Source organism: Vitis riparia, chromosome 13 (assembly GCF_004353265.1).
Source record: "Vitis riparia cultivar Riparia Gloire de Montpellier isolate 1030 chromosome 13, EGFV_Vit.rip_1.0, whole genome shotgun sequence".
In the NCBI taxonomy this organism is placed as follows: Eukaryota; Viridiplantae; Streptophyta; class Magnoliopsida; order Vitales; family Vitaceae; genus Vitis; species Vitis riparia.
Window position 1 is genome coordinate 8085480 of NC_048443.1, and position 20135 is coordinate 8105614.

Sequence of the window (20135 nt, forward strand, 5' to 3'; positions counted from 1 at the left end):
ATTCCTGGAAAGTACAAATGAAAGAAAAAAAATGCTAAGGAAAATGATTTTCTCATGTTTGATTGTCCTATGAAAAATATCAAAGAAAATCAAATATAATTAAAACTAATTAAAAACTTATGTATTTTTAAATTATTTAATTTTTATATTAATGAGTTAAAATAAATAAAATGAGTTTGAAGTAACAAAAAAAATAATTTATCAACTTTTAATCTATTTTTTTATTTTCCTTCACTTTCTCTTTTTTTCTACTTTTTCTTTATATTTTCTTTCCCTCGTATTTTCCCTCAAATTTTTCAACAACCAAACCTAGCCTAAATCGTCTAGGAAAAGGCAAACGAAAGAATCTTGCTCATAGGTCCATGGGTGACAAATATAAGCGTGCCTTATCATCGTAATAACTAATAACTAAAAAATGCAATGCCATTCAGTACATGAGTCGGCGCCCGTGACAGTTGCAGCGGCTCCAGCTCATCCTCTGACCTTGTCAACGATTCCCTGAGATTCGTGCACCTGGTCATCTAATCTAACGGTTTGGATTCGTTCTAATGCCACTCCTCACTTCTGTACCCCGCTGCACCGCCAACACTGCCAATCCTACGGTGGACAATCCACCCTTCCGCTACTACCTTCATTTCCCACCGCCTTTCCCACCGGCGTTCTGCTCTCTGCCTCCACCTTCCGATTCGCGGCTCGTTTACATTAATTCCCTCTTGGCCGCCCGATACGATTTTACGCTACGAAGTTCGGGATTCTCTCAGGTGAGAATCGATTCGGATTCTTTTGCTTGCGTTGGAAGCAAAAGGCTTCCATTTTTAAAGAGAAAGGCACCGAGAAAGGCACTGTTAGGTTGTCGGGAAAATTGGAGAAAATGAAAGAAAAAAAAAATTGATGGATTGTTCTCAAGGGAAAGAAAATTTACAATTGTGATACCGATTCTGTTCTTGCGCAAATTTTCCTTAGTTTTGAGGTAGTTCGGTTGCATAAGTTTGCTTCCTGAGAAAACGTAGGGAAATAAAAGAATTTGGAATCTTAGGATAGTGACTCAAATGGAGTATACTGGGGAGATTATGATGCTGGTTTTTTTTTATAGACCACGTTTGCTAGTTCTTCTGGGAGAATTTCGGTGTGAAACCAGCCATAATGGTAGGTTTCTGAAAATCATCAGTTTATTCTACTTTGGTTCTGTGAAATATGCTTGTTCAGTCATGCTTGCAGCTCGAGGCGAACTGCATACTGCATATGCATAGCTTTTGAAAAGCATATGCTGCAATTTTCTCTCCTTTTTTCTTTTCTTTTTTTCTTTTTGTATAAAATGAATTGATGTTCCTAGCTAGGGTATAGGGTTCTGGTTTGGCCTCAAATATGTCAAGAACTTCTTATGCTTAAACACCGTTTTTCTCTCCATTCTTTAGATTTTTCACAAGCTCAATTTTGGATTCACCTAGATCACTGTTCTTAGTATTCTTTGGCCTCTTTGAGCCTGACAAAGGTATGTGTTCCTTGGATTTTCTTGGAAACTTTGGTAAAATAGAAGGGTAAGGGATGGACTTTTTTTTGCTGATGATTGTGGTTTTATATCTGTTTATGAGATGGATTGCTTAATTTTCTTTGCTAGGAATATGATATGTGAATGTCAGAGCATTGTTGTTCTTCATTTTGAATTTGAGGTTTTGCAATTTTCTTTCATTTAAGTTTGGTAAAGGCGGTTCTATTATTTTCATTTGAGGAATAAGATTATCTTCTCATTCTTCTTTTAAGTTCTTGGATTTTGTGAAATTTAAATGTGGAAAAGATTATGCACTTTCCAGAAGAAGAAAATATAACTAACCAAGATCTTGAGGGTAGAGAACCTGGATGTCTTTGAACTCAATGGCAGTTCTAACAATGTTTCACAAATAGCAAGTGGGACTATCTCACCAGTAGGCTAGTTTAAGTTCAATATGCTTTAATTGCTGACATGAAATTTCACTGGTTTAAAAGAAATTGCTACCATTAGGGCACTATTGACACTTTGACAAGACGCATTCTCTTGGCCTTCTTCATTTAAGCATCTTTTTAAACCCAAAATCTCACATGTCCTACTTTCTTACTTCATTCTTTGAATTTTTTATACAACTTAATTTTTCGAATATTTACTATCATATTTTGTTTTTTCTTATAAACGTTATGAAATCTCTTGGTGAAACTATTATTTTCTTCTTTTCAGAAAAAAAAAATAAAAATGGAGGAGCTTTTGAATACTAAAATCAATTAATGATTAATATGATAATATCCACATCCTTAGTAAATTTCTTAAACAAAACATTCTGAAAACTTTCTGAGTATTTTTTTTTTTTTCTATAGAACTCTCTGAACAAAGTAGTTAAATTTTATTGAACTGTTTATAATGAAATTTCTTACTTAATCGTTCTTTTTCTAAAAATGTAAGCTTCTTAAAATACTATTGAAATATTTCTAGTTGATCGTTTTTACTTTCTAAAAGTCATATGAATAAATTTTCTTACCCATATTATTTTTTTATAAAAATAAAACTTAATTTGCTAAAATTTGTGGGTATTTTGATTGATTTCAAGATGCATATATCATGTATATAATCTGATAGGCTTGATCTTATTTAACTTTTGCTATAATATTTTAATAGAACTACCCAATTTAATATGTTTGTCCTTGTGCTTGTGTTCTCATGTTTCATTTCATGTTTGTGAGTGCTTGTATCATTGATCAATAGTTATTCGAACATGAAAATTCTTTAATAGGAGTTCAAAGTTTATTGACTAGATGTATTATTATTAATATTTGAAATTTTATATTTATTAATGTAAATTTTTTAGCACAACAAATTGCCAGCCTCGCCCATCCCCACCCTACCCTCCCGCCCATCAAGAATTTTCTGACTTCTGCACTGTTTGAACTTGCATGTCATGTGTGTGCATTAGGGCCCCGTCTATATACAGTTGATTGAATGGCTGAACTGAATACCTTTTTATTTTATTTTTCTTTTCCCAGATAAGGAGTGGTATCCTCCTCAAGAATTTTGGGGCATTCCAGAAATTCTCATCATCATTTGTGCAGAGATTTAGTGGTTCGCTTGTTATGGGAGCTGTAGAAGATAGAGTAAACAACAAAGCAGGCCGTTTACCGGGGGAAGCAAGGAGAATTCTGCTATCATTGGCTTCTAGCTGGGACAATGTAACTGATTCAAATGCATTGCAGGTCATCCCACTTAAAGGTGCAATGACCAATGAGGTCTACCAAATCAAGTGGCCTACAAGCACAGGGGAAACCTCACGGAAAGTTCTGGTTAGAATCTATGGTGAGGGTGTGGAAGTTTTCTTTGACCGAGCCAGCGAGATCCAGACATTTGAGTTTATTTCGAAGCATGGGCAGGGTCCTCGGCTATTAGGGCGATTTCCAAATGGCCGAATTGAAGAGTTCATTCATGCAAGGGTAATTTTATGTTTATACTTATTGATCTGGACTCTCAAATTTTCAAACTTATCAATTCTGGAAATTCCTGAAATTGAATTGGAGATTGATTTAATTTCCAGATATGAATAACTCCCACTTGATAAAGTGATAAAAGATTTCCTTCATAAGATGATTGTATCTCCGAAGGCTTCAAAGTGATCAACCTGCTGATCAATATAGAATAGTCTCCGTTGTCTAGGAAGATGGCTAAGACCTATGCCCAAAGCTTCCTTATTGCTAATGATGGGGAAGTACATTATGTTAATCTTTGCTAACCAAGATTGAAAATAGGTTAATCCATTGTGCCATTCCAAACATCAGATCACTTGGATGAACACTCAAGGATAGTGTCCCAAAATTTTTGGACTTTATTACCTCCTAAAGGCATCCCTAGGACCCTAGGTACTTATGGGCCATCCACTAATCTATCAAGAGTCTTTGCTAGTCCAACATGGGCTGGACATTGATGCATCTGTTAGAATTTTGTCATGATTAATTTTGGGGCTAGATATTTTTCAGAAGAGGCTTTTGATGATTTTCAAATTCGGGACATCAAAATCTTGGTAAGAGGATGGCATGATAGTTACATCAATAAATTGATGATGTAAACTGAAGATGGGAGACTGTCTGTGTCGACCTCAAAAACCTCCATGAAGTCCATATCCGCAGCTCTAAGGGCAAATTATTAATAATGTCCTCCACCAAGGCAAAAAAAGAGAGGGCATAAGGATTGTATTGTCTGAGGCCTCTTCAGGCTCTAAACCAACCTTTAGCCTCTTCATTATTAACAGCTAAACTAATCACTGACAAAACCCTTCTTATCCATTCCCTCCATTTAACTGCAAAGCCTTTCTGGTTTAAAATTCATCTTGAGCACTACCTTTGCTATTGGATTTCCTACATTCTTTCAGCTTGTTGGCTATTGATGCTGCCTCTAGCATCTGCATGATACAGTGAATGAACGTCCTTTGGGAGGAAGAAACAGCCCCACATTCAACTGCCATACAAAATTCTGAAACGATCGTATACAAGCTGGTCCCTAGGCTAATGGATCTAAAATCCTTGATTGTTAAGGATTTCATTTGAACCAGTGACTACTAAGGATCTGGTAAAGCCATAGGAGAAATGAAATACTCAATCTCTTCTTCTTTGACCCCTCTTGTGATATCAATTTTTTGACCTACTTCCTTCTAGCAGTAGCAACCTATGAAAAGGCTAGAAGTTAACAAGTTAAAACTTGAAAGTAATTTTAGTAAGACCACTTCTATACCTGCTTTTATTTCTTGTGTTTGATTTGCCATGTCTGCCTGCTAGATACCGTTACATACACCGACTGTTTTATGCCCCATCAATTGATTTATTTTTGTCTTTTTTTTTTCAGTTCATTTGTTGTGAGTATGCTGTGTTGAGCTTTTCCTGGTTCCAGACACCAACATTTACTCACCTCTTTACATACTCAAAGAACAGTTTCCTTAGCTGAAATAAGCATTTGGGAATCATATGCATTGGGGGATATGTCTTGCATGGAACTAGAGTAATATCAATTAGTCTTCATTATCTAGGATTTTGATGTCCCAAACATCTTCAAAAAAGGTTGTTCCCTGAAAACCTGGTCCTGTGAATTTTCAAAAATTCATTCATTTAGTTTTGGGGATTATGTAACTAATTGATTAATGGGTTTTCTTAAACATTTTTTCTATCAAAAGAAACTTAAGATAAATTCATATGGAAGGAACACTTCTATTAGAGTTTACTGAAATAGTTGGTCCAAAGGCAACATAGGCATCAAAATTGGGGGAGTAGCCCTTCCCCATGCAGCCGTCAACTTTGATGAAGGTGGATTCAATACCAGTCTATGGTACAACCCCTGTAGTGGCTTTACTATCATAGTACCTGGCACTTTAAATTTAACAATTTATATTAGTATAAATTTGACATTATGGTGATCACATGGCATAAAATGCTGATGAGGACCCATATTTCAATCAAACTCACCCGCTGCATCCTTGCGCCAAGAAGTTCAACTGCAATACTTGTAACCATAAGATGAAAAAAATAAATCTATAACCTGAATTAGAAATAAGGAAACAAAGTGTGTAATATGTTGAATAACCAATTTTCTTAAAGGATTGGGTTGGGTTCACAATGTATATCATACTCTCCAACACCCTCCCTCACATGTAGCCTCTTTGTTTTGGGCTTATAAGTGGGCTTAATAAATTGAGGATATAAACAATACAATGGTCAGTGGTGAGGTTAAAACACATGACCTCCCACCAAAAGGGGATCTACTACTTGTTGAACTACCAACTTTCCTAAAAGTTTAAGCTTTTAGGATTGGGTTCACAATGTATATCATACTCTCCAACATAATATAATAAACTATTTACAGTTGGTATCCCATTAGCTACTGCTCAAAACTTCATTATAATTTTTAAATGTAAATATAGTATGTCTTTCATTTATTAGAAACCTGAATCATGTTTATGGGGTTCAGTTTATGTTTGGGGTTGTTCATGTTTAGAGGATGTAACTATGGTTTTTGAAGGCTCCTTTTAACTGCTCAATAAGGCCCATTATAAAATGAAAAACTGTTGTAGTCATCCATCAGGGGGAAAATTGCTGGAGTTAAAGGAATGGTTTACTTCAACTTTCTCTGCCCATTGATTTACTTGTTATTCCCTTCTGAAAAAATGTAATATATATTTGGTTTTTCATATGGGAACTTCAGACACTATCAGCAGCTGATCTGCATGACCCAGATATATCTGATCTTATTGCAATCAAAATGAAAGAGTTCCATGATCTTAATATGCCTGGTCCAAAGGATGTTGTCCTTTGGGATAGAATGCGGTATTTTCACCTATTTCCTTTTTTTTTTTGCTTTCCCCTTTTATAAGAAATAGATAATGGGTTCATATGTACCTCAAATAAAATGAGTTTTAGTTGCATCTAAAGTGTTAGTTTAATTACCTCAAATGATGATTTGTTCTTTTTAATGCCCAGAGATTGGCTCAGTGCAGCCAAAAACTTGTCATCCCCAGAAGAAGCTAACACATTTCAGTTGGATGCTATTGAGGAGGAAATCTCTTTATTGGAGAAGAAGCTTCCTGGAAATCATCTACATATAGGATTTTGCCACAATGATTTACAATATGGTAACATAATGATCGATGAAGAGACTAGCTTAATTACAATAATTGTAAGTTTTTTTTATTCTGGTCAATTTAATTTATAATTTTCCTCACAAAATTGTAGAGACACAACAGTAGGTTGTTGATTTTCTCAGAAGCCTGTGATATTAAATTTTCTCAGTAGGTTGTTGATTTTATTTGTCATGATTAGTGTATACACACACACACACACACACACACACACTAATCATGGCAAATACTTCTTGTACAATCATAATATACTATTGTAGAACTATGGGGCCTTATAATACTTTGATATGGCTAGATTGAAGCAAATGACATGACTTAGTTGATGTTATTTCAAACCATGGGGGTTCAGATCCACTCTCAGGACTAGGTTTTGACTCATGATAAAGGTTGTTCTCAAACTAGACTGACATTCATATCACAATGAATATACTTGGTATGACTAATCCAGATCCTGGCTTTGAGACTCTGACTTTGGAATATGTTATTCTAACTCTTCTTCAACAAAAAAATTATGAGAAATGATACAGTTACTAATTTTTATATGATTAAGAGAAGACTAAAGTAGCTTGTATTTGAGCCAATTTAACAAATGTATGAAGTGATAGGCACAAAGTAGTGAGTGTGCTTGCTCCTCATAAACTCAAGTATATTTGTGATGGAGAAGAGTGGGTGGGGAGGTTGGGGTTTAGTGGAAGAACCTTTCTCTACCTGAATATGCTTTGTGAAAGCTCCTTTGTATTCTCTCTGAATTTCTCATCAACTAGTTACGTCTTTTTTCTTTTCCTTCTCTGGAGCTGGCAGTTTGGGTGTCCTGGCAACACATGACTTACAATGTGAATACAAATTCTCTTATATGGCAAAGGGATGTCAATTACTTTGGATTATAATTTGGAAAGAAAAAGCAATTGAAAGATATGTCTCCAATTTTGAAAGAATGTGCTAGTTCAAATATCGCTGGTTTTTTTATGCAAAGAATAGTGGGAAAATATTTTCAAGTGGAAAAGGACTCATGATTAATGAAGATATTTATAAAAGTGAGTGTACACTCATTTATTCCGTGTTCTCAATTTGTGAATGGTGGAGTCGTCTTTTTTCCTAAGTCTACCTAAAATGGGTTGCATTGCATGAAGTCTATATGTTACAGTAAAAAAATAATTTTAGCTGATCAATGGAATAATGCTGTGAAATAGAAAAAGATTAACATTTTGGAAATGTTGCATCTTGCTGCGGTTTATCAATCCAGGATTTATAAAAGTATCAATTAGCAGAATATTTGTATTTACTTTTTGTGGTACTTGTATGGCGGATTTCTTTGGTACGGTGCATTAATAAAAGAAATTTCAGATATAGAGTGGCATCAAAAGTGAATAGGGATTTTAATTCCTTTCTTCCTCTTCTTTTTTATTTTTTTATTTTTATTTTTTACTTTTTGTTTTATTTTATTTTTATTTTGTGTGGATGGAAATCCTTTAAAAGTGGATGGTTATAGGTGTCTCAAAATCCCCCTTAAAGAACACCCTTTCCTCCTAAGTGATTCTCATCGAGGACTTCACTTGACTATCAAAACAACATCAGTAATTTCTATGCTCCCCTTTTCTATGCCTTTTGGCCCTTAATCCTTTGTTAACTCACTGTGCACTTTTCTGTGCTTCTTTGCTAGATGCTGTTCGTAATATTATTGCTTGTCTATCAAATACATGATGGATAATCTTTTTGATGACTTCATATGAACTAGTGGTTCTAAAATCCTAATTTCATTAAATCTTGTTAAGCAATCAATTTGGCCCAAAAGCTTAAATTCTTAAGTAATGGATGGACAATATATATCAAACTAACGTTATCTCCCATGTGCGGCTCCATATCCACACTTGAAGAGATAAATGATGAATTACAGATCATAGAGAAGAATAAATAGATGAAAAGACTCGAACTTGAGACTTCTAGAAAATCAAAGCTCTGATACCGTGTTAGCCTGCTATTTTAATAGAAAAGCTCAAGCTGTTAGGTAATGAGCCAACAATATCTACAAGCTTAACAGATGTATCTTTCTTAATGATGAAAATGTTGAAGCTGGAGTTGGAGCCACGGGCGATCACCTGTTGGGAATAAAACTGGTTGAGAACTTTCAGTATATCCCCTCTACAGGTCTTCTAGCAATCTTACTAATCTGGGCTTGAAGCTTTGCAATATCCCACCTCTATCATTTCAACTCATAGAATTTTTCTGAGGTCTGACTATTTTTCTCATGTTACTCACCACCCAATGGAAAAGTTTAAAATTACATTTCCATTCCTTCACACCTCATACCAGTTCACTCACATTTGATTATATTACCCTCAAGTTAGATTTGTTAGATGCTCTAAGGGATCTTAAGTCCTTCAAAATTTTCCTAATCATAAGAGGGTTAAAATTTTCAATGTACTTACGCATGGAGTCGTAGATCTAAAAAAACCTGTTTGTCTCACCCAATGAGCTTATCCTTGATAGAATATAAGTTGTCACTTAAAATTATGGCTGCCAAAACATGAAATTTGGCACCCACCCCCCCATCATTTAATAGAGGTACCATGCTTGGAGTGTTGAAGCCACATGTTTGAGCACAACCCACCTAATAGGGTTAAGTTCATAGTCACAGGTCAGTGGCCAGAAACAAGCCTAGGCAACATCTCCCTGCACAATGTTAGGAAATCTAGAATCCTATTCAGCACTGGACAGAAGTCCATCCAGTCTTTTGCTAACCAAAACCTCTTGCATGTTGAACCATGTGAAAGGTACATTCCTCAGAGGACTAAACTCCCCAAATTGCCTAAAAAATAGCCAGCTTGCCATGTCCATGATGGTGGTTTACTCTTGGTTTGTATTGTCTGATGTTGCAGACCATCTTGCCTGCTCTTAGTTTCTTGGTTTTTCATTTATTAAATTAGATGGAAAATTGATACTTACATGACATTAGGTGAAAATGATCATTCCCCATGCCTTTGTTTATTTGAAGCTCATGAAGGCATGACTATCACTTGATATGAATCAGGCACTTGTCTGCCTTTTAGTCAATATTTTTGGAGCTTAACTAGCTGTTATTCATCTAATTCTGCTCTCTTTACCAGGATTATGAGTATGCAAGTTACAATCCTGTCACTTATGACATAGCAAATCACTTCTGTGAGATGGCTGCTGACTATCATACAGAAACGCCTCACATTTTGGACTACAGCAAATACCCCAGTGGGTTCTTTTTCTTATTATGCTTTTTATGCAACTGTTTTAACTTGCTTTTTCTTTTTTCCTTTTTTTTTTTTTCCCTCTGAAGAAGCTCTCTTTTCACCTGGAACAGGTTTGGAGAAGCGGCAGAGATTTTTGCGCATATATCTGGCCCATGCAGGTTGTATTTGGTTTTCATATGGGACAAATTAACATAGGCTTCTGTAGTGTATCTTTCTTCTTCTTCTTCTTTTTTTTTTTTTTTTTCTTTTCTTGTGGTAGGCATGTGGTTTTGCAATTTAGCATTATATCTTTCTGTTTCCTGTCAAAATAAAAGTGACTAACTGAAATGAATTTTCCTATCCTATGTTGTTGAATGAATATAAATGCATTCTTGATATACTTGGATTTATCTGAAAGCAAAGTATAAAGTGGTGCTGGTACAAACCTCTGAAATTATCAAATCTATATGCAGGTGATCAACCTAATGACCTTGAACTGGAGGTGCTAGTTCAAGATGTCGAGAAGTATACCCTTGCAAGCCATCTTCTCTGGGGCTTATGGGGAATAATATCAGTATGTCCCACCTTCTCATCCTTACTCTTTTGATAGGAATTTTGCATTATATGGTACCACTTAGGAACAATGCTAAAATGTGGCTGAATCATATTGGGACCAGATTGTTGAACATTTGGACCATGATCTGAACCCTTTGCTGTATTTTTCTTTAGTACAGTGGGAGATTTATTTTTATATTTTAACAATTAAAGTTCCTAACTCAACCTAGTTAATTTAGCTATTACGACATCATTCAGAATTTTTGCTTCTTATAACTCAACCTAATTAATTTAAACATTATGATATTATCATTTCTTTCTGCTTAAGAAGAATCACTTAAGGAAAGCATCATAACCTCCTAGCTTGCCAACAAATGAGAGAGAGAGAGGGTGAGAGCGAGGGGGAGGGTGACGACGACGAGGTGAAATCGAATCGGAAAAGGTAGAAGTTCGGGGTGGAATCAAAAATCTTTGAAGTAGAGGTGGAGAAGAGAAGAGGTAAAACCCTACTCTTCATTGTGGAAAGCAAAAAAGGTGTATCCTCATGGGTTAGATTGGGGCAGGCAAGTGTCGGGATTTTTCTGGAAGGGCTGGACCAGTGTATTAAGGATGGGAAAAACAACAAATGGGAGAAGGGATGGAAGGAAAAGGGGAGAAGGTATTCCATGGTGCGTGAAGTTAACAAGGCGGGAAGCTTCATCAGGCTAGGAGTCGTAGATGTGGAGGAGAAAAGGTACAGTATCTGCATCCCGAGAGGCAGAGGGGGAAGAGAGGGATGGCCAGTTATGGCGGAAGTGGTGCGGAACTTGTATAAAAGGATTGATAGAAGGGAGAAAAACAAGGACGAGCCAACCCCTGAAAGAGTGCCATCTGAAATGGGGAAGAGAGGGGGGAATAGGAATAGCATTTGGGTCAGGATGGAAATTAAGGAAGAGGACATCTGCAGAAATGTGGATCGGTTGGGACAATGCTTGGTGGGAAAATGGAACCCTAAGGCAGCAGTAGGAGGGGATTTGGCGAGGATGGGATGGCTGATGGTTGATGGCGAGTGTTTGGGGTTAAAAGGGAAGTTAGGGTTGGCCTGGATGGATGAGGGTCAGGCCCTATTGGAATTTGAAAAGGCGACAGAAGCCAGGAAAATCTTCGATGTCGGGGAAAGGTTGGTGGGGGGGATTCACGTTGATCTGGAGCTATGGAGTCCGAGCTTTGGGTGTTTGGAAGAAGGGGAAATAGAAGAGGAAGTTTGGGTGAGGATTAAAGGTTTGCCGCTGTCGCTCTGGGTTCCTAGCATTTTGCGAAGGGTGGGAGCTGAATGCGGGGGCTTTGTAGCCATGGATGCTTCGATGGAGAAAATGGAAAACCTCCGGTGGGCGAGGATTCTGGTGAAGACGAAGAGAGGCGAGTTGCCAAGCTCGATAGAAATTGGAGTGGAAGAGACCATATATCACCTTTCGCTTTGGTGGGAAGTAATGCCGGTGATCAGACAGAAGACGGAGGACTGTCAGGGAGCAACAATTCGTGAGGAAAGGGACGACGGAGGTGCACGCGCTGGCCGACGAGTGGAGGAGTGGGGCAGCGCAGGTCTCGAGGCACTGCTACAGTCAGACAATGTGATGGAAGTGCAGTCGGACGGGATGGGTAGGGTCTCGTCGGTGGGCCGGATCCAATTCGGGTCGATGCTTTGGGTGTCAGAGGATGGGGCGGAAGATGGGTCGACATTGGATGGGCTTAATGGACCCAATTTGGGTCTGAGGAGGGACGGGGGGCCTAGCCTGCATTCAACATTTGGATCAGTAGTGTCAAAAGAAGTTAGAAGTGGTGGGCTTGGGCCGACGGGCAGATCGAAAGGCCCAAAAGGCAAGGAGAAAGTATTAGAGGAGGACCCTGGGCCGCGATCTGGGCCATTTTTGGACCAAAGAAAGTGTAGCGGGCCGTCTTCGAGTTGGTTGCAGGAGAATGGGGCGCAGCTAGGTGGGCCTCCAAGCAAGAAGAGAACAGGCCCGAAGGTGAGTCAGCCTAAATCAAGCCCGATGGAGGCCTTAGTTCATTCTGGGCTGTTTGGTGAAGCCAACATTGAGCTAGAATTCCTAAGAGCGAGGGAGAAGGAAACTGAGATTGCTCAGAAGGCCAGTCCCCTTGAGGCGTTGGTAGACAGTGCTCTACAGGATGAAGCTATGAGGTATGAGGCTTTATCTTCTCTAGGGGGTTTATGGGACTCGGGGAATCCTTCTCTTTCTTCTTTGTTTTCTCTTGGTCGGACTCCAGAGGGGGAGTTCTTTGATCATTCTGGGGTAATAAGGGAGGTCTGCTAGAATGGCAGGGAATCACAAGGGCAAGGTGCAGCTGGCACTAGGGCGAGTGGTAGTGTATGTTGGGATATGGTTGAATTCAAAGGCCCCCTAGCAATGGCAAGGGAACAGGAGGGGGGGGGGGTCTTCACAGTTTGAGATTCAAGAAGAAAGGGGGGAAGGGGACCTGGATTGGCAAGAAAGTAGCCTAGCAAGGTTCAGCCAATTTCTGGGCTTTTCGACTGATGGTCTGGAAAAGGATATATTAAATTTTTTGGTCAAAATTAGGAAAAAAAGGGAAAAGATTCATAGTAAAGGATTATTGGAAAAATCGAGGTTTGAAAGGAAGCTAAAGAGGTTGGAATGCTCAGTGAATTATGAGGGGGATGGCAAAAAGAAAGGCCCTATTCAGGGCAAAGGGGTGCAGACGGTGATTGATTAATGAATCTCAAATTGTTAAGCTGGAATGTGAGGGGGGTGAACGAAAGCACGAAAAGGAAGGTTATTAAATCGGTTATTAGGAAGCAGAAGGTGGATCTCTTCTGCATCCAGGAGACAAAAATTCAGGATATGACTGACAGGGTGGTGAGAAGTTTAGGGACGGGTAGATTTTTAGATTGGAAGGCCCTAAATGCGTGTGGCTCGGCTGGGGGTATCCTAATTTGTTGGGATAAAAGAGCACTGGAGTTGCTGGAGTGGGAGGTGGGTCAGTTCTCTTTATCCTACAGATTCAGGACAATGGAGAATGGGGTGACTTGGGCTTTTACAGGGGTATATGGCCCGTTCACTAGACTTGAAAGGAAGTGGTTGTGGGAAGAAGTAGGGGCGATCAGAGGAATTTGGGAGGGGCCTTGGTGTTTAGGTGGTGATTTCAACATTACCCTGGCTCAAGGTGAGAGAAGCAGGCAAGGGAGAGTAACTTCAGCTATGAGGAGGTTTGCGGAAGTTGTAGATGAGCTAGGTCTTGTGGACCTTCAACTACAAGGGGGTGCCTTCACGTGGAGTGGGGGCCTGAATAGTCTGTCAAGGGCTCGACTAGATAGATTTCCGGTCTCCCCTTGCTGGCTTGATCAGTTTAGTAGGGTGAGCCAGCGCAGGCTTCTCAGGCCGACCTCGGACCACTTTCCAGTATTACTTGAGGGGGGTAGTTGGAGGAGAGGGTCTGCCCCCTTCAGATTCGAAAACATGTGGTTCAAAGTCGAGGGGTTTAAGGATTACTCCGGAGTTGGTGGTGGGGAATAGAGGTCAGTGGCAGCGCCAGTTTTAGATTGTCGGCGAAATTGAAGGAACTGAAGCAGAAGCTTAAAGTTTGGAATAGGGAGGAGTTTGGTAATCTGGAAAGTAACAAGGAGGCTGCGATCCAGCAAGTGGAGTATTGGGACAGAGTGGAGGATGAAAGAAGCTTGACAATGGAGGAATTAGCTTGTAAGAAGGAAGCCAAGGAGGATTATGCCAAGTGGGTAGATCTGGAAGAAACTCACTGGAGGCAGGCGTCTAGGGAACTTTGGTTGAAGGCAGGGGATAGGAACACGGGATATTTCCACCGAATGGCTTCTGCCCATAGGAGAGTTAATCACATGGACAGAATTAAAATCAATGGGCTTAGACTGACAGAGGAGCGTGAAATTAGAGAAGGGGTAGCAAATGCTTTTCAGCAGCAATTTTCCGAAAATTCGGGGTGGAAGGCGGACATTGGAAGCCTTCCTTTTAATCAAATTAGCGTGCAAGAGGCAGAGATATTGGAGGCTCCCTTCACTGAGGGTGAAGTCCAGTCGGCCCTGATGGAAATGAATGGGGATAAAGCTCCAAGACCTGATGGGTTCTCTGTTTTCTTTTGGCAATGCTGCTGGGATTTCGTCAAGGAGGAAATATTGGAGATGTTTAAGGAGTTTCATGACCAGAATATGTTCCTTAAGAGTATTAACAACACTTTTTTGGTGCTGATTCCTAAGAAAGGAGGGGCTGAGGATTTAGGAGAGTTCAGACCCATCAGCCTTTTGGGGGCTTCTATAAGCTGCTGGCAAAGGTGTTGGCCAACAGGCTTAAGAAAGTAATAGGTAAAGTAGCCTCCCACGATCAGAACGCGTTTGTTACGGGTAGGCAGATTCTTGACGCCTCTCTAATAGCAAATGAAGTGATCGACATCTGGAATAAGAAGGGGGATAAGGGGGTTATCTACAAGCTAGATATAGAGAAGGCCTATGATAGTATTAATTGGCAATTCCTCTTGAAGGTCATGGAAAAAATGGGATTTGGCGCTAAGTGGCTGAGGTGGATATGGTGGTGTATTTCCACAGCCAAATTTTCAGTTATGGTGAATGGAACGCCAGCTGGTTTCTTTTCAAGTTCAAAAGGGCTGCGGCAAGGGGACCCTTGTCCCCTTACCTTTTCGTCATGGGGATGGAAGTGTTGAGCATTCTTATCAGAAGGGCTATGGAGGGGGGTTTCATCTCAGGGTGCAAAATTCAGCGTGATAGAGGGCGGGCTGTCTACATTGCTCATCTGCTTTTTGTCGATGACACTATTGTCTTTTGTGAGGCGAAGAAGGAGTACTTAACGAATTTAAGTTGGATTTTGTTCTGGTTTGAAGCTGCGTCCGGGTTAAGAATTAATTTGGCTAAAAGCGAGATTATTCCAGTAGGGGAGGTGCAAAGGATAGAGGAGCTGGCTGTGGAGTTAGGGTGTAGGGTGGGGCAGCTGCCGACTGTGTATTTGGGGCTGCCTCTGGGGGTGTCTAATAAGGCTGCCTATGGGTGGGATGGGGTAGAAGAGAAAATGAGAAGGAGGCTCGCCCTTTGGAAGAGCCAATATATTTCAAAGGGTGGGAGAATCACTCTAATCAAAAGCTCTATGGTTAGCATGTCAGTGTATCAGATGTCTTTATTCCGTATGCCCATTTCTGTGGCAAGAAGGTTAGAAAAATTGCAAAGAGATTTTTTGTGGGGGGGGATGGGGGGTCACATGGAGAGGAAAGCTCATCTGGTTAAGTGGGAAGTGGTGTGTGGGGATAAGGTGAATGGGGGACTGGGAATTAGGAAGTTTATCATTATGAATAAAGCGTTACTTGGCAAATGGACTTGGAGATTCGCTTCGGATAAGGAGACCCTTTGGAAGCAAGTGCTGGTGGCTAAGTATGGACAAGAGGATTACGGTTGGAGGACCAAAAAGGTTGTGGGTGCGTGCGGGGTGGGGGTGTGGAAGGAGATCTTAAAGGAAGCTGGATGGTGCTGGGACAAAATGGTGTTCAATGTGGGGAAAGGTAATAAAATCAGATTCTGGACTGACGTGTGGTGCGGGGATGCAGCGCTGTCCCAAAGGTTCCCGCATCTCTACATCTTGGCAGCCAACAGAAATGCGACAGTTGAAGACCTGTGGGACCAGAATGTTGGGGAAGGAGGCTGGAATTTGAGTTTTATAAGGGATTTTAATGACTGGGAGGTGGAGATGGTAGGCGAGTTGCTCCAAGCGTTGAGAGGACTTAGGATAACTTGGGAGGATTACTCGGTTTCTTGGAAGGGAGGGGGAAGTGGGCAGTTTAGAGTGAAGGATGCGTACAGCTGGCAGGATAGGCCTATGGATGTCAACTTTCCGAAAAACAAAATTTGGGTGGGAAGAGTCTCAACTAAAATCATGTTTTTTGCGTGGGAAGCTATTTGGGGAAAGATCTTGACTCTTGATAGGCTCCAAAAGAGAGGCTGGCAGCTCCCTAATCGGTGTTTTTTGTGTGCTTGCGAAGCGGAAAGTGTGGATCACTTACTTATTCATTGTACAGTGGCTAGAGTGCTTTGGGACTTAGTGTTGGGTTTAGTTAGGGTCAAGTGGGTGTTCCCTAATACTGTAAAGGAGGTTTTATATAGTTGGGGGGGGTGCTTTTGTGGGGAAAAAAAGGAAAAAATTCTGAAATTCCATTCCGTTATTCATTTTTTGGATGGTTTGGAAGGAAAGGAATAGATTAGCCTTTGGGGGGGGGGGGGGGGGGGGGGGGGGGGGGGTGTTTAGCAATTCAGAGGTTTAAATATTCTTTTGTATGTAATATCTGGGGTTGGGCTAAATTGTATATGGTAGAGGAGCCGCATTCCCTTTTAGATTTCCTGGAGTGGCTTGCCTCCAGTTAAGGGGGGTTTGTTTTTTGGCTTTTTGCTTGTTTGGCCTTTGTTGCCTTGTATACGCCCTGTATACGTTGGGGCTTTTTAGCCTTTTTTTATTGAATTGTATTTGCTTATCAAAAAAAAAAAAATCATTTCTTTCTGCTTACCATGTGAGGTTCTAAATCATAAATTAATTTAACCATTATGACATCGTTTAGAGTTTTTGTTTTCTATAACTCAACCCAGTTAATATAACCCATTTATCTCTCCCTCCCTCCCTCTATGCTCTTGTGGCTGGCATTGTGCCCTTTTTATAATGCATGTTTGTCCAACATGTTGAGTGCGGTGGTCCCAAACAGATGGACAATTTCATCAAACAGCACTCTTCTACCTGATCTTAATCAATTATTGGGCGCTTACCTTTTCATGTATGGACTACAGTTTTGTCCCTCCCTCCCTTCTCTATCCTGTTGGATGAGTGGCATGTTGCCCTTATCTTGTTCTTTGCATTTTGGAATGCTTGATATGAATCAAATAATTGTTACTTCACCCTTCATATATGGGCTACAATTATTTGATGGCCTGGTGTAAAAGCTAGGGAAGAGAATTAATGCATTCATCCCTTAGAAGTTTTCTGGTTTTAATCATTGCATCTCTTTTCTGTTTTTCAGGAACATGTAAATGAAATTGATTTCAACTACATGGAATATGCTAGGCAGAGGTTTGAACAATATTGGTTAAGGAAGCCTGAGCTCTTGGGTTCTTCTGGACCTGCTCCTGACAGTACCACCGGTGCTTACACTACTATCTAGTTCCTAATTTGCTTTCTGTTTGTTTTCACATTGTGCAAACTGGGAATATCATTTTGAAGCATAATCATGTACTCTAGCCCATATACTAATTAGTAATTGCAAAAGAATCATTTTTATTATTTCGAGAATATTATTTGTGTTTAAATGTTGCTTCTATTTGTCAAATTGTCATTCCTTATCCTTTTATCATATTGATTTTTAATCTATGAACATTTTTACCCCTAACTAAGTGCTGTCATCCTTAAAAGTGATGGACATGTTTAAACCCCAATTTTTGAAAATTTTAGAACTAATTAAAAACTCCCATTCACATCTTAAGATGCTGGTACACACAATGAATGAGAAGCTGGTACACTTGATTCACATATCCGACCCTGATTTGGTAAAAATCATCCCCTATTAACAAGATCCCTTGTAGGATGTTTGTCCTTTCTTTTTCTCAATTCATTGAGCTTAATTTGATAACTTGCTCAAGTCAGTCTGACTTGATTTTGAACTCCATTACATTGAAATTTGAAACTGCAACATCTATGAAGCTTCTTTGCTCAATCTCAAAAGCCACCACACAGATCCCACTAGATCTAGATCCCAATCCGTGTTGATTATTGAACTGGTAGATCTTGATACTCCATTGTCACTGTTTCTCCATTAGTAGCAGCTGTCCTGGTTTTTACACCTAATGTTCATGATTCCATCTAGCCGACTGAGGAAATGAACCCAGATGTAAGGCTTGGGTTCAGCTTTACCAGCTTGAAGGAGTTTAATCTAACCCACCCTGTAAACATCAACATATCGTCATCTAAACCAGGAAGGACTTGAAACTCAATTCTTTGTAATGCAAGTTTTAGCAAATGGTCTTCTTCCCTTTCCCAGTTTATTCTAATGTGAGTTCTGGTTTGCAGGTGATTTATTCAAGAATTCAGGGAATTCATGAGCTCAGCAAGGAAGCTAGCTGGTTGGATGATTATAGCAAATAAAGAGGTTCTTCACTTTTGTTCTTGGGCATTCAAGTCAGTCTGACCTCTGGAAACTTTTCAATCTCTGTATTTACTTCTAAGCAGAACTTCAATAACATTTCAATCATTTTATTTTTTCCCCACTACACATGGTTACAATAAAGACATTTTGGCAATATTTGGTACATGGGACAAAAAATGAAATGAATATTTTGTTTCCATTGCTATTTCCGTTTTAATAGGAATGAATTTGGTTTTTCCTATACTTGTTTCTTGATGCACAAAACAAAAATCAATAATAATTCATTTACATTTGGTTTAAAATAATTTTTTATTTTTTCATTTTGACCAAGCATGCGTTGAAAGGGGTTTTTTTTTCCCTTTTTTGCTAAATAAAAATGGTAAAAATAATAATATTTACTCAATAAATAAAAATGAGCCATAAAAGTCATACAAACTTAATGAAAATGAGATTTTATTTATTTTATAATTATTTTTTATTTTATTTTTATAATCATTTATATTTTAGTAAATAAAGAAATGTGATAGAATATTTTATAACTTCAAAACCGTAACTATAAAAATTCCATTTCTCAATTCATATTTTTAAAATTTGGGGATACACAAATGACAGTTAACTTTTCTTAAATTTGTTAGTTAAAAAATAATTTTACTTACCAATAACAAGTTTGAGTTCTCTAATTATTATTTTATTTATTTAATTTTTTATCCTCATATATGAAAAAAAAAAGTATATAAGGAAAAAAATATATAAAAGTATAACTAAATTACCTCATGTGAAAAAGGTTTCCATCATAATGACTTAATTTTAAATAATATCCTAAATAAATTAAAATTGAAACAAAATAACAATAAAAAATTATTATTTAAAAGGTCTAATTTCATTTGATTTTTCTTTAAGTTTTGGTTAAATAAACTTAATCATTATTGATTTGAAATTTTATAAAATATATTTACTCAATTCCTCAAAAATGAAATTAATCTTTATTTAAAAAAGAATACCTTATACATGAGTACAACAATTTTGTATAAATATTTTATATTTATTTTTTCTATTTTTATTTGATTCATTATTTGTGTTTGTACGAGGTAATAAAATTTGACATAATTTATTAACATAATTTGAATTCGACATATTTTTTATAGGTTTTAAAAATAGATTTTTACATAAATCTACATAACCCAAATTTGACTTCAATCGATCTATTTATAAATCATAATAAATAACTTGATTATGACCCATAATCTATTCAACCCATATTCCATTTATTTAAAATTTGATTTTAAATAAATAGATTAATTGAATCATAATTATGTCAAATAAAAAAATTACTAATGTTAAATAAAATCCAAATAGACAATGTACTTACCATGTCAATTTTGAGAAAAGAACAATATATATATATATATAGTTGACTGGAACTGCAAATTGAAAAGGGTGTTGGATTTGAGATGTGTAGAGAATCAGACCATTCCCAGAAACTGTGGTCATCCCAAAACCAACTCAAGGGTCCATTCAAATTCCACCACAAATCACCAATCCAAAATTAAAATACACAAAAACCCAAAACCCCAAAAGC

General features: G+C 38.3%; 1 protein-coding gene across 3 annotated transcripts; it reads left to right on the forward strand.

Moving 5' to 3' along the window:
- The first annotated feature begins 486 nt into the window (after positions 1 to 486).
- On the forward strand, positions 487 to 18719 carry LOC117928635 (probable choline kinase 2). 3 transcript variants are annotated; one of them, XM_034848577.1, is made up of 9 exons: positions 487 to 761; positions 3010 to 3450; positions 6203 to 6324; positions 6478 to 6673; positions 9740 to 9857; positions 9967 to 10014; positions 10309 to 10409; positions 17438 to 17558; positions 18481 to 18719. In XM_034848577.1, exons 1-9 carry the CDS (start codon positions 549 to 551, stop codon positions 18510 to 18512), a joined length of 1392 nt encoding a protein of 463 aa, XP_034704468.1. In that variant the 5' UTR covers positions 487 to 548; the 3' UTR covers positions 18513 to 18719. The 3 variants fall into 3 exon arrangements, with proteins under 3 accessions (XP_034704468.1, XP_034704469.1, XP_034704470.1); XM_034848578.1 differs by lacking the exon at positions 487 to 761 and adding an exon at positions 785 to 1146; XM_034848579.1 differs by lacking the exon at positions 487 to 761 and adding an exon at positions 1468 to 1492.
- The last annotated feature ends 1416 nt before the right edge of the window (positions 18720 to 20135 follow it).

Excerpts from the sequence above, each read along its gene's own strand:
- LOC117928635 (XM_034848577.1), top strand. The coding sequence starts at position 549 with ATGCCACTCCTCACTTCTGTACCCCGCTGCACCGCCAACACTGCCAAT. Across the intron at positions 10,015-10,308 it reads CATATATCTGGCCCATGCAG|GTGATCAACCTAATGACCTT; the intron begins GTTGTATTTGGT and ends ATCTATATGCAG. Across the intron at positions 10,410-17,437 it reads GCTTATGGGGAATAATATCA|GAACATGTAAATGAAATTGA; the intron begins GTATGTCCCACC and ends TCTGTTTTTCAG.